General features: G+C 38.9%; 1 protein-coding gene across 7 annotated transcripts in view; it reads right to left on the bottom strand.

Annotated features, from left to right (window-relative positions):
• The window catches only part of BIN1 (bridging integrator 1), a 132126-nt gene that overhangs the window by 27191 nt on the left and 89523 nt on the right, over positions 1 to 15412 (bottom strand). For 4 of the 7 annotated variants that reach the window (XM_083349859.1, XM_083349861.1, XM_083349864.1 and 1 more), the window contains 2 exons: positions 14641 to 14685; positions 11612 to 11756 (listed from right to left, as the gene is read on the bottom strand). In XM_083349859.1, coding sequence (XP_083205985.1) covers positions 11612 to 11756; positions 14641 to 14685 — 190 coding nt within the window. The remainder of the gene's footprint in view (positions 1 to 11611; positions 11757 to 14640; positions 14686 to 15412) is intronic. The other 3 variants (XM_083349860.1, XM_083349865.1, XM_083349863.1) reach the window with 1 other exon arrangement.

Genomic DNA, 15412 nt, shown 5'->3' with positions numbered 1-15412 from the left:
GTTAACTAATAGAAATTAGTTCTGACTCTTTTGGAATCATGACATCACACACAGTAGTAGAAGAAATTGAGCTGGTCTGAGAATCCTTGTTCTCCTACATATTTTACATTAAGGACTGTCATTCCTTTTGATATCATCAGGTACACAGGATCACACCAGTGGGAGTATCACATATTGATTTTCTCTTTTGTACTATAACATTCGTTCTCAGATCTCTTCACAGTCTTAGGGTTCTAAATTAGTTGGGATGAATCTCAGTTCTAGGTAGAATGTCAGAGCAGTAAATTGATTTTCAAAATTCAAAATAATTTGACTGTTCTAACACTGTTTCTCCATCAAAACGATATGCAAATCTACTCTGCCCTGACTAAAAAAATAAATATGCCCAGATAAAAGGTTTTGGTAAGAATAAGCCACTAGTCACAATCGGTGTGTGCTAGGTCACGGGAAATGCAAAAGGACAATTCACACAATTTGCACACTTGCCTTTTGGCAGTTCTTAGAACTTGATAAGCTTGTTCTAAATTTGACTGCATTCTTTTTTTTTTTGCATTTATTCGGTTTTATGACCAAAGAACAACCTTAAAAGTAAAAAAAACACAACTGTGCAGAGAAGAAAAAACAATGATGCAAAAGATAAATAATAGATTATTTTTCAGAATTTTTCAAGAATCAGTGATGATTGAGCAAACATATGGAAACTGATCACCCAATTCTATTCCTAAGCCTACCTGGGACATCTAGCAACGATTGTATTAATCTTTTTGAAGTCCTGTATAAAATGGGACGCGGTGGCTCAGTGGGTTAGGATGCTGAGCTTGTCGATCAGAAGGTTGGCAGTTTGGCAGGTCGAATCCTGAGTGCCATGTAACAGAGTGAACGCCTGTTACTCGTCCCAGCTTCTGCCAACCTAGCAGTTCGAAAGCACGTAAAAATGCAAGTAGAAAAATAGGGACCACTATAGTGGGAAGGTAACAGCGTTCCGTGAGCCTTTGGTATCTAGTCATGCTGGCCACATGACCACGGAGATGTCCTCGGACAAGCGCTGGCTCTTCGGCTTTGAAACGGAGATGAGCACCGGCCCCTAGAGTTGGAAATGACTAGCACACATGTGCGGGGGAACCTTTACCTTTACCTTTATAGAATAGATAACAAGGTAGTATGTAGGATATCCATCCTGCCCCCCCCTTGATCTCTCAGTGGCCTTCAATACCATCATGTTATCCTTTTGGGCCAAGTAGGGGTAGGAAGTAGTATTATGATGGCTCCTTTCTCCAGGTTCCAATCAGTGTTGGCAGAGGGGAAAGGTTGTGCCTGAGCTCCCTATTTTGTGAGGTGCCTGAGGGCTTTACCCTTTTCACATTCTTATTTAACATCTACGTGAAAACACCAGCTGAGGTACCAGAATATGGCATCACTGCTACGTTGCTGATTCCCAATTGTACACTTCTTTCCTCGGCCAACCTAGCAAAGCTTCAAGGTCTTTTCCTAGGGCTTGAAAACTGAGGGGGGTGTACATGGGATAGAACAGACTTCGATTCAACTTTGGCAAGACGTAGTCACTGTGGGTTTTAGGGTCCCCTGGTTTTGGGGATTTTCCATCTTCCTCAGTCAGTCAAAGTTGGTGTGCCATCTGGGGCTCCTCCTAGACTCTCAGCTCTTATTTGAAGAGCTGATGGGAGCTGAAGAGTAGTGGAGTGGGGGCTTTTGCACGGCTTTGTCTTGTGTGCCAACTGCACCTTTTTCCTGGACTGTGTGACCTTAGTCATCTCCTGTTTGGATTACTGTGATTGTGTTCTGCATGGGGCTAACCTTGAAGAGCACTCAGAAGCTGCAGCTGGTTCAGAATGCAGCAGTGCCCACAATTTTGGTATTTCTCATTACACCCAGGTAACAACACTGGCTCCCAGTAGGCTTCTGAGTGCACTTCAAGGTACTCGTCATCACCTATAAAGCCCCTTCATGGCATAGGGCCAGGCTACTTGCAGGCCTGATTTTCTCCTATTGTTTCTGCTCACCTCACCAGAACTAGAAGAGAGGACACACTCTAGATCCTTTTTATTGAACCATGCCATTTTGTTGAATGCCTTCTTAATGGCTGTACCTGCCCTGTGGAACAGCATTTCGGGGGGCCCCCTCAAGATTTGGAAAGCATTGCAGGCCTGGCTGATCCCCTAGGTATTGGGGCCAGGGTGAGATGGGCTCAACTAGTATGGGTGTTTAAAATAATTGGGCACTGGGAGGTTACATTTGAAGGGTTTCTTGATCTTAATACTGTAAGCCACCCATGGTTACTTGTGTGATACATGCAGATGTTATCAATAAATAGTTTACCATTTCTATTTCCTTTCATCTCTGTGACTAAATTCACTCAGCTCTTGGGATTTTATGGTATTTTCCCTCTAATAATAGGGAGAGCAATGTACAAGTTTGACCACGGGGAAAGCACTCCAATGCCTGTCAGTAGTAATATTTGTCAAATAATTTGTGGGAGTTAAGGATCTCTCATTAATCCATCATCTACTGTAAGTCAAGAAGGATTAGAACTCATGTCCTTTTAACCCTATATATGCCATCATGCCTGACTATCTGTCTCTCTCTCTCTCTCTCCTCAACAGAAAACCCACAGTGCTTCATAGCTTAGTTGATTTCAAATCCTCCCATTGTCTGAAATATCCAGATTCCAAATGCAACAATTCAGTTATAGTGCAGCATGAACTATGAACTATCTCTTGAAGGAATTTTGCCTCAAGAGTTTCAGATCTTCTGCTGTTTCCAATAATAGGATCTGTGAACCTTGCAGCACTTGGACACTGTTTTTGGACTTGAAAACCTTAATGGAGTTAGCATCGCAACTTGCAGAAAAGCATAAGCTTTGCTGGGTTTCATATGAGACAATTTCCCTTTCCTAATCTGCTCTTTCAAGTCTTAGACAAACCTGCAAACTTACACAACTGCATTCCTCTCTACTGATTATGTCTTTTGCATTACAAATCATTGGCCTACCTCAGGGGTAGGCAACTTTGGCTCTTTTATGACTCGTGGACTTCAACTCCCAGAAGTCCTGAGCCAGCACAGCTGGCTCAGGAATTCTGGGAGTCTTGAAGTCCACGAGTCATAAAAGAGCCAAAGTTGCCTACCCCTGGCCTATCTCTTTCTATTTAAATTTCAATAGTCCCAATAGTCATGGCCCCATCAGAGGCCAGTTCAGAGGAGGAGAAAGAGTTGGTGCTGGGACCATCTGACAGGGAATGCACGGCAGGGGCTGAGGACGGTGCTATCCCAGGCCCCTCAGGGACAGGGGAGGATCAGCTAATGACCAGCAGTGGTGTTGATAGGCAGCCAATCTCCTCTGAGAAGAAACAGCTGCCTGCTCCACTGATCCAAGGGCAAGGAGAGTGGAGCGTAGGCAAGCCCAGAGAAGGGCTGCAAGGCTATTCGGGAGGAGGTTGCCACACCCCTCCTCACAAGGAACACCTGGAGGGGAGTAACTTAAGGAGAAACTGTGGAGAGTTAGTCTTTGCCAAAACAATTGTTTGTTTTGGCTTACGCTCTCCTGGCTTTTAATTGTGCCTGCTGCTGTTTGCCCTGCCTTGCTTGGAAGATTGTTTTTCTCTTGTGGCCTGCGTTTGGCCTTTGCTTCACTGGGGCTTTGGAACTGCTTCTTTTCTGGGACCTGTTCCTTGTCCTGAGGACTGCCCTTCAGTGGTGGGATTCAGCTGGTTCGCACCACTTCAGCAGAACCGGTAGCTAATTTTTTATTGCCCAGGACCAGAATGGACTTCCGGAAGTGGCATCCACACAGAGAACCAGTTGTTCACATATCTGAATCCCACCACTGGTGCCCTTGTATTGGGCCTGGACCCTGCCTGGTAAATTGGACTTGGAACCAAGGGCCTTGCCCTGTGAGCATGGTTTCTTGGTACTGTGGGCTTTCTTGATACTATAGGGGCTGATTTGGGGGGCAGTGAGGGTGGCTGCCTTCAGGGTAGCATGAAGATGACACCTTATGGGTTGTTGGAGGGCTGGAACACTGATTAAGAGAAATAAAGAACTCTCTAGAGGCTTGCTTTGACCATCTTGGTCATAACACCCAAAGAATTTCATGTCCCATAGGAAGGTACATATTATCATTGTATAATGGATCTGGCTCTGCTTGAATTCCATCAGGTATACTCTCCTTCCTGGTCCTCTTCCACTGCATCATTCAATGAAAATAAAGATGTGTCAAATGTCGCTCACCATAATTAGTCCTTTTATTTTTAGAGCAGCATGGCTGGTCCCATATTGGAACTTTTTTCCTAAATGGGCGGTTCCTGTTATTCCATAAATTATTTACTTGAGTTAGCAGTCACAGTGGGAAAACACACATTAATTAATGTTCATCCCTTCATGTTTATTTCTGTGATACTGAAACTCTGCTACGCTAATTCAATTCATCTACAAGCAACATGATGCCAGAGTTACAAATCAAGTTCCTAAAAGAAAGGTCCTCTGACTTGAAATAGCAGCCACCAGTCTTTCAAAAGACCAGAGATGTTCATTGCAAAAAAGTAGTCTTGTTTTCCACTTGCTGTAGAGTCATATCCTCTGCTAAATTTATATTTAGGTCAGTATGTATGGGTAGATTTTTTTTCCTCTTCATGACCTGCAAGTCATGAAGTTTACAAGTGACCATTTCAGAATATGACCTATTTAATGTACACTAATAGTTTTTTTTACAGAAATTGCTATCTGATCCCATAAGAACTTTATCTGTGGAAGTTTTATTCTCCAGGCCTGCCAATGTTTGCATTTCAAATGTATTCATTTGAGCATCCTGGGTAGATGCTGGATAGAGCATCCTACAGTTTTATTATTCTTTGTTTAAATCAGTTTAAATTCATTGTAATAAAATGGTCACTTAATCAGCGGATCCATGGATATTTACATTGCCATTGTCACAACATTTACAGTTGGTTCTGCTGCTATACAAACAGCTGTTAACAAGGGCTTTAAATTCCCTAGTTTAGAGATACAGTAGATATCTCTTCCTTTATGGAACTATTTTATAATACAGTTTTAGATGAGGGAATTGAAGGGGAACTCATCAAATTTGCAGATGACACCAAACTGGCAGGAGTAGCCAACACCCCAGAAGACAAACTCAGGATCCCGAAAGATCTTGACAAACTTGAACAATGGGCCCTATCCAACAAAATGAGTTTCAATGTGGAGAAAAGCAAAGTGTTACATTAGGCAGGAAAAATCAAAGGTACAAGTACAGACTGGGTGAGACCTGGCTTAAAAACAGTAACTGTGAGAGGGATCTTGGAGTCCTAGTGGACGAGCACTTGACCATGAGCCAGCAGTGTGCAGCAGCAGCCAAAAAAGCTAATATAATCCTGAGATGTATAAACAGAATCAAGATCATGCAAAGTATTAGTACCGTTTTATAAAACCTAATAAGACCACACCTGGAATACGGCAGCCACTTTTGGTCACAATATCACAAAAAGGATGTTGAGAGTTTGCAAAAAATTCAGAGAAGAGCAACTAAGATGATCAAAGGCTTGGAGACTAAAACATATGAAGAACGGCTGCATGACTTGGGTTTGGCTAGTCTAAAGAAAAGAAGAAATAGGGGAGACATGATAGCAGTGTTCCAGTATTTGAGATGCTACCACAAAAAAGAGGGGGTCACGTTATTCATCAAATCACTAGAGAGCAGGACAAGAAACAATGGTTAGAAACTGATCAAAGAGAGAAGCAACCTGGAATTAAGGAGAAACTTCCTGACAGGACAATTAACCAGTGGAACAGCTTGCCCCCAGAAATCGTGGGCGCTCCATCACTGGAGATTTTTAAAAAGAGGCCAGACAGTCACTTGTCTGAAATGGTATAGGTTCTCCTGCTTAAGCGGGGGGAGGGGGGGGCTGGACTAGAAGACCCCCAAGGTCCCTTCCAGCTCTATTCTATTCTAATCTATTCTTCTAGGTTCATCACTTGCAATCTTTCCATGCTTATCAGAGATATGCATTCATGGGTGTGGTTCCACATTGTATTTGTCTTCTGAGGGCATTCGCATACTCTGATTGTTTGCTGCAATTGTTTTGTTACTTTTTCTGCAAACAGCTGCATGCTTTTCTTTACAGCAGGCACCTGAAGTACTTTATAAAAAGCAGAAATGAATGTAAGATCCCTTAATATTGCTACATAAAAAATAAATTAAAGCAATTTGACCTTAATTAGCATCAATGGGATGGTGAAATCATTCTAATTACTATGTTTATTATTTCTTCTAGAGCTATAATAATAGATTTGCAGCATAATAACTGACTCAATAAAAAGATTGTCCTTTTGAGATTCACATTTTATGGTCAGTTTCATTTGAGACTTTCCCTGTAATCTCTCTGTGGCAGGACAGGATTAAGCCCAACGGATGCCCCAAGCAGAGTCCCAAAATACTGCCCCTCTCTGAAAGGCATGGGAAGGAAACAAATGTGATAAATGACAACATCAAACCAAACTTTAAAACTTTAGTCATTCACCATGTCAAAAAAAATGTATAACAATGAAAATTAAAGTCAAATATGGAAAATAAGGATAATTCATATGGGTATCAGGAAGCGCATCCAGCCAGTAAATGCTGGAACTCTGTTCAGTCACCCCCGACTCCAACCCAATGCAAGGGATTATAGGGTCATTAAAAGAAAATAAACAAAACAATGGAGGATAATTAAAAAATATATGACTCAAGGGTGACAGGGAAAAAAGTTAAGGGCAACAGTTATGCATATCGGATTAAATAAATATACTTATTTTGCTTAATGGTTAATCCAGGACTGCTATGTTGAGTTGGAGGGAATCTTGTAACATGAAAGTGTATATATATGGTGTGTATTTGTTTGTTTGTTTGTTTGTGTGTGTGTGTGTGTATACAGTGTGTGTGTATTGTATGTATCTTATAAGTGGTTTCTATAGCATTTTTACAGTGCTTTTAATCATTGTTTTTAGACTTCATAAGCTGTATTTGTCTGCAATATTAATTTAGGTATTAGCTTTTCACCCCAGACCCTACAAACTGCTATCTTATTACCGTAGGTTTTTTTGTTACATTTTATCTTCAAAGTGTTGGTACTATTAAAGTTTCTACTTGCAGTTTTTCTAAAGTGCAAAGTTGGTATATATCCCATTAAATGGGACATAGTCTACATCACCAATGTCAAACTCAATCACATCATGTGATGTATCGTGATGTTTTTTGCCTTCGCGAAGCCGGGGTGGGTGTGTCCTGCATGTGATGCATCCGGCCCATAGGCCACCAGTTTGACATCCCTGGTCTACATCATACCTACCGTTCGGGAGGAGATTAATTTGTTTGACCTTCTGCATTTTTTTCTCTCATAACAATGTTATTTTAAATTTGAATGATGCATCCTTGTAATGACAGAGCAGTAACTGCTCAGCTTTATTCTTTTATGGTGACAGATATTGTATTCTAGCAAGAAGAACTGGAAGAAAAAGATAATTTGGAACCAAAACATTAAACATATTTCATACAAGAATACAGAGTTTTAAAAGATGAGACTCTCTGCAAAGTTTAAATATTTTATGTTATTTACAGAAGGGAGAGCTTTCTGTCAATGTCCCTAAAATTTTCAAATACTCCTTTAAAATCTTATATCAAGATATTCACTTTTTTACTTCCTAACACTGAATGTAATAATTTACCCCAGATACACATCACACCACTGCGCTAAAAGGGTCAATTGTGTTTTCTCAGGGATACATGATTTGTTGATGCTTTATTCATACAATTATGAAGAGGCTGAAATTAATCCTCTTACAGGATTATTTTAAGGCCTTTTGATTTTGCCTGTTGTTGAGCATACCAAGTGATAACAGGCTTTATTATGCATTGAAAGAGAAAGGCCAGCTGAGGGCAGTGTGCACCACATATGTTTTCTCCTTTTGCGATAGTGTCAGTAGCCCCTTCTCCTCAGAGTAAGAATCTTTCTTAAGTACCGTAATCTTTCTTTTGGGAGGTGGGGGTGGAAGGTGTCTAGAAAGAACAGTGTTTTTAGTGACAAATGCAGATGGTATAACAGAAGCTTTGCTGATGGTGTCTATGCTACTCTTACTACTACTTCTATTCAGAGTTTGCAGGATGCCGTGGTGTTTCAAAAGCTTGCTTAATCTAAGTCAAAATTAAGACGAAAGTGGCTATGTACAACACAGGAATAGTTGCTGAAGATAAAAGAGCCTACAACATTGGTGGGGAAGGATAGAAATAGTTTAGCTGAGTTATCCATTCTCCCTCATGACTTAATATTCTGCATTGTGTTGAATACAATACACTAGATATTTACTATAATGAATCTGATTTCTGTTGCTAATGGATATTTTTCTACGGAAAAAATCAATTAAAAATAGGTCAAACTACATACCTCATCATTTTATACAATTTATGAAACAGAAAATCTTTATTATTAGTTCTCTCCAAATTTTTGGAAAGATATGAAAATCATTTCTCAGCATAGGAATAAATAGCAAAATTCTACAACATATACGAGCCCAGCTCAAAGTGTAGAACACTAAGCAGTCTTCTGGCTATAAAGCCATTAATCTGAGGAGATCTACACCTAGTGCATTCTGGTGTCTCCCCCACAATCATCTTTCCTTTTCATCTCCTGCACTGTTTTAGAAGACAAGGTGCTGTTTATTACTATGGGGTCACAACTATTGCTCATTGCTTTGCTGTTTCTATTTCTACCGGGATGGGAAGGAGGAATAGAAATAAGCTGCAGTGACTGAAGAGAACCTTTCCAAAAAGATACAATTATTTAGAAAAAAAGTAAGCAACAGAGATTGCTGCTCTCACAATAAATTTGGAATCAATAGCATACATCCCCGAGAGCTTAACATTTGTTTAAGTATACTATCCTTACACCTTAGAGGATGGCTCTGAATTGTTTGCTCATTTAAAAAGACACCCAAGTTGGGGTCTAGTTACCAAGCGCAATGAGGTACATGTGTACGTCCAGATACACTTTCAGTACATCACATTAAAACTCAGATAACTCATTTACAAATTGGGTAGCTTATTACATTAATGATCACCAAAAATGTTCTAAACTATGAAAATGATTTGAATTCAAGTTTAGCCAAGTGACTTATTTAAAACTCCAGTAAGACAGTGTAGTAGCAACATTGTTAGAGTTAAAAAAGAAAGAAGAAAATATAGAAGTATTTAAAAAGCAACCAAAGAAGTTTTCAAGATTGGTTAAAACTTGCCTTAGAAATCAGAGAGAGAAAGATGACAACATTTGAAGACATTAAACATATACATTATACTACTATATTCTACCAGCATTGTCTCAGCAAATTGGTCTAAATCACAGGTGTCAAACTCACCACGTCATGAGACATGTCACGACGTGTCATGACTTTTTTCGCACTGCCAGAGCTGGGGTAGGCGTGGCCTCTGTATGATGCAGCCAGCCCATGGGTCGGCAGTTTGACACTCCTGATCTAAATGAAAACTACTCACATAATGGCTGGCCCCATGGAACACTTTTAGTTTTATTTTACTGAAACAAAACAATTCTGCAACTTTATCTCAAGTAAAATGTACTTGTTATAATGTATTATTAACTAAAATTGCTGCTGGATAGCAACTGGGCCGCCATAGTGTTTTGGTTCTTATTAGCAAATTAATAACATAAATATGGGGACCAATTTCTTGTCCAAATGACTACTGTTTCAGTCCAAATGGAAATCAAATACACAAAGCAGCATATTTCCATTGCCCTATTCATAGATGGATGGAGTCACTGAAGCAGTAGGCGTGACCTTAAATGGACTCCAGAAGATGGTAGAGGACAGGAAGGCCTGGAGGAACGTTGTCCATGGGATCGCAATGGGTCGGACACGACTTCGCAACTAATAACAACAAATTCATAGATGGAGTGGAAAATCACATCAGAAACAGCGTTGCAAATATTGCTCACACTGTTGAACCAAACAGTCATTTATCCAAGTTATCTCTAACTATAATTAGATTTTACATCCTTCATACCTGAGTTTTAACATATTTCTAAACTGACTTTAAAGATTCATTTTGAACCCAGAGTACTGCTAATACAGATCTTGGGTTTTTCCTTCTCCCAAGAACACTGCTCTTCACTGACCAAAGAAGTTTCCCCAATAGGATTGATACATGTATTCTGTTTGCAACTTTGATTGGTGGTTTTATAAAAACAGGACAACCACATTTTTTAAAAAAATGACCGCATGTCAAGGCAGGGTGGGGTGTTTCTACAATCAATTTGGAAACTAGAAATTTAATAAGTGTGCTCACCTAGGAATAGTGATTGTATTATAATGACTTATAGTTAATTTAGCTAGATCCACCACTACTCTAACATGCTAGGAATTCATAATTTATTTCATATAACTATAATTAAATTCAAGCACATTTATCTGCTGGCAAATCAGTTATTTTTTTAACTAGCAGTTGGTTCTCAAAAGATTGGTGCTGAAATTTCTAGAACAAAGCTACTTTTGGGAAGCCAAAGTGAACTTGGATTAAATCAGATGAAAGCCACACTGACAGATATTTAGCAAACAAACTAAAATGTTCATTTTTTAAAATAAAATAATATTTTTATTTTTATTCCATTTATATCCCGCCCTTCTCCGAAGACTCAGGGCGGCTTACAAGCTTAGCAGTAGCCTTCATTCTATGTATATGCCTGCTTATTAGGGCTTTCACACACACACCCAGCGGCATTATTACAAAGTCAGCTTAATTGCCCCCAACAATCTGGGTCCTCATTTTACCTACCTCGGAAGGATGGAAGGCTGAGTCAACCTTGAGCCTGGTGGGACTTGAACCTGCACTAATTGCTGGCAGCTGGTGTTACTTAAGGAGGCATTAGCCCACTGCTCCACCAAGGCTCTATAAGTATACATGGGCATCTGCAGAGGAGGGCAAGTAGGGGTCAAATGAAAACCCAAGTATGATGATGTTATCATGCAGGTCATGTAACTTGCAAGGACATAATGTCATTGTTTGCATGAGAAATCATGTATGTTTGATGTCATTTCCAAACACAGGATGCAGTTGGTGATGCCTTTCCTTTAATAAAGACATTAAACAATTTGCAAAGAGAAGGCTGTAATAGGCCTATTGGAAAACCTCTTCTGGTCTAAGAGTAGCCTTCAGTTTATTATCAATGTCTGAAAATTACCAATGTGCCTGAAAATGGTTCAGGAAGCTTAAATATTTCTATTCTACTACCCCAATGGTATTAGGGTTGACTACTTTACTCAGAGATTACCACATGCCAAGACATCTTATTTAACCAGGTCTTTTCTTGCTCTTGTGAATAATTATGCATTACATTAATGACATAATACAAACTAGCTTGTTTCCAAGTAGAACACTGGATTAAGAAATGGCAGCTTTAGAGAGAAAGAGAAATAATAGAGTTTGCCTAAAACTATTAAAGAAGGGGGAAAAAAGTATTTGATCTATAGATGAAGTCGAACTGTCCTCTGTAGCAAAAATATGGACACACATAGTAGAAATGTGTAAATTCCCAAGGAAAACAGCAGCACTCACTACCTGAGAGGGAGACTTGGGGATGCCTCCCACAGGAGCTTCCAGAGTGGATGGCTCTGCTTCATGGTTGACGGCCTTGATCTCAGGGCTGGTGATGGGTGTCCCATCAGGTGGAGATGAAGGAGTTTTGTTTACTTTGGTGCTGTCACTGTACGAAAAAAAAGAAAAAAAACGGAAAGCACTTCTCAGTTCTCATCTCAGTAGGGTTGTTTTTTTTTGTATTTCTGCGAGTAGACTGAAATGCTTCTTTCACTTCCACTGTTTGGAACATCTCTACTGATATTACTTTAATTTGTAGTAAAGTGCCTAATATCAAGAGAAGAGAAAAACAACGTAAATTTGAAGCACTGCCAAAACCTAACTCCCAAGGCATACAACATATAGCTAGTTTAAGGGATGAGCAGTGCTAGCAATGGAAACTCTTAGAACCAAATTACGTGATGCCTTATATGTGCACGTACCTTGGTTATGCCTCTAAATGTACTGGACAACAACCACTGATGGACATAGGGAAATCCAGCATAATCCCCTCCCCAATAATAATTGGGATTATGTATCACAGGAAGCTACCAAAGAAATTTTCTATCCCACACCAAACAACAGACAGGAGAAGGGTAGTGTTTGAACTGCAATATATAGGGGGGGAAGTATTTTGCTTTTGCTTTTTAAAATCAACATCTCTATTTCCTTCCATGTTCTGATCTAAATTGCAATACATGCAGTGCCAAAGTTTGTCTACCATATAGTTTTGGCTCTTAAACAGCTCTTGGATATTCTCTTAAGATTTAAATAAGACGATTTTCATTATACATTAAAAATAAGCAGACCTCTGAGCTCCAAAGAAGTATAGAAATATTAGTCTCCTAAGTAATTTTGTATATGTGTGTAATCCTATAGTGTTCTGTGTTATACAATGAGTACTTTGAAATTAAACCAGCTAGCCATGTGGCTTAGAGGGGCGAGACGACTGATTTCTTATTTAAATAATGCAAAGGAAAAGGTTAAAAAGTGGACCTAAACCCCCAAAATATGAAAACTTGCTTTGCACACTACATTTTGTCAACTAAATATTCAAATATTAGATTTAAAATAAAAATATCAAAAACACTGATATATAGCAATAGAATTTTTTAAAACTCTCATGAGCCTTGGTGGAGCAGTGGGCTAATGCCTCCTTAAGTAACACCAGCTGCCTGCAATTATTGCAGGTTCGCATCCCACCAGGCTCAAGGTTGACTCAGCCTTCCATCCTTCCCAGGTAGGTAAAATGAGGACCCAGATTGTTGGGGGCAATTAAGCTGACTTTGTAATAATGCCGCTTGGGGGTGTGTGTGAAAGTCCTAACAAGCAGGCATATACATAGAATGAAGGCTACTGCTAAGCTTGTAAGCCGCCCTGAGTCTTCGGAGAAGGGCGGGATATAAATGTAATAAAAATAAAAAATAAATAAAATAAATAAACATTTCTATTGTTAAATTTGCACTGTGAAATAAAATGTCCTAAATTCATTAGGACTTATGCTTTCTTAAATATTCTTGGTTCTAAGAGGTTCTAACTATAACCAGCTGGAGATTCATGTGGAAGATGAAGATGTAAGTAATCAAAGATGAACTACCAAATCACATCTCAACTATGTCCATCTTTTCTGCCTTGGATTGTGTCTCCAAATCTTATCAAAAGGCAGACAGCTGGTAGAAAGAAAACAACTGAGAACTCTTTTTTTACACATGTTTTATCACTTCGTCATAGCAGCCATCATGCATATTTACTCAGCAAGCTAGTTAGTATAGAAAACACTCATTACAATAGTTTGTCATAAAACACCATGTACTCCCAAGAGCGATTTAGCTTTTTCTCTCTATTGAAATCCATGTCCTTTCAAAGGAGTTATTTTTTTTCTCTGTACAACTAATACTCATCTCTTCAGGATAGATATCATGATTTGTGATCACAACACACAAAAAAGTGAAATAAAAAAGTTACTTTTCCAAATGATTTTCACAAAGGAACACCCAAAGTCATAAGGGCTCCTTACTCAGAATCTGAATAGAATAAAGAGATCATTTTCCTCCTTCTCTTCCCTCATGAATTGATGGCAAATAAGTTTAAAAGGAAACATTAATCATACCATAATTACTTGGCAGCCAGCTTCAAAATTCAAATATTTTTGGAGGCAAACCAACAGAATATGAATAAAGAACAGGAGCACTATTATAATTCACCACTTCTATTGTGGAAGATATGAGGAGAATTGTCTCGCTACATAACAATTTCTCTGAAACAAAAATCTATTTATCAATATATGAACTTGCCTATTCCTCAAAAAAAATGCTGAAATTTTATCCATAGTTGCTCTAAATGCAAAGGTCTATCATCGTTCAGTGCTGTTATATCCATTGCTGCAACGTATCAACTTAAGCTCTTACAAAGGGTTTACATAAGCTTTACAAATATCAAGCAGAAATTTAAAACAAACTATACACAGATTTCTAGTGAAATAGAACCTTTAGCATCCTTAAACTAAGAGGCCTTAGTTCAAAGTTAACTTGGTAGTCCTACCAACTCTGCACAATATGTGTAAAATATGGGCCCACTTCAGTTTGAAACATTAAAGGAAAAGCAATGCCATTTCCTCATTTGGGAGGACACACTATCATAACCCATTAGAGGAAACAGTGTTAGGTTGTCTGGTTGCCTTAATTAGCATTTATCTCTAGGTACAGAGCACATAGTATTGCAGTTATCCTTAAGGAATGTATTAGGAAGCATACAAACTGTCATCATAGACGCCACAGATGATCTTCCACTAAAATGTATTGGGGGAAATTGGATTAAAACAAACAATAAAATATTTGGATTATTTAGACACACACAAAGACAATCTCAAACAATTCTAAGAGAAAGAGGTTTAAATCATGCAGATTAAAAAAGAAAAAAACTACATTATCAAGCTATCAATGCACTATGTTGTTAGAATGCAGCCTGGCCTTTGCTTTTGTCATCCAAATCAGATCACTTTGCCATTCTGGTACCTGCTCATCTTTTTCCTCAGCCTGGAGAAGAGTTTAGTTTTCTTTCTGTTGAGGACGGCACACGTAAGTGATCTCCATTACAACACGGCTCAACCAATGAGAAAGAAAGGTGAAGATTCCGTGCATGAGCTAATGCAATTACTGTGAAGATATTTGTTCATAGAGGAACTAGAATGTGGCCCAGTGGGTCATCTTAGCACAGTAACAGGTACCCACACTGGACATTTTCAACTAAAAAAAATATACCCATTAAGTGCTATGTCAGTGCCCAGTGGATGAAAGAGGAAGAGAGGGATAGTTGTCACCACTCATCCTCAGATTACCTCAAAGCTGTACTGGAAAAGAAAAGTTGATTTGGAACAGGGCTGAGAAATATGCAATAGTTATAGCAGAGGGCTGTGTTTTGGAAACTGATGTTTCCTTATCTATTGATCTGTCACAAGATCAATGAACACAGTGAGCCTTGAAAAGTGTCTTTTTGCAATTTGAGAAAAGTGATCTTCTTTAAACATTAGCAACATGGGAATCACTTTCCATTGCGATGTCACAGCACTAATGTAATGTTAAAAGCTCCATAACCATATGAATTAGGTCAGTTACATATTTTCCTAATAACTATCCACAAATCCAACCAGACATTAATTTGACATTAAATTATGGCACAGAATGGATGAGGGTCTTTAAATGCATCCTAAAAAATATGGCCCCACAAAACATTGTTTGAACTATTGTACTTCAGATGATGTCAGCTGAAAATAGATGTCATTTTTTT

The sequence above is a fragment of the Vipera ursinii genome (genome assembly GCF_947247035.1).
Source record: "Vipera ursinii genome assembly, chromosome: 1".
In the NCBI taxonomy this organism is placed as follows: domain Eukaryota; kingdom Metazoa; phylum Chordata; class Lepidosauria; order Squamata; family Viperidae; genus Vipera; species Vipera ursinii.
This window is presented reverse-complemented; position numbering and strand designations above follow the sequence as displayed.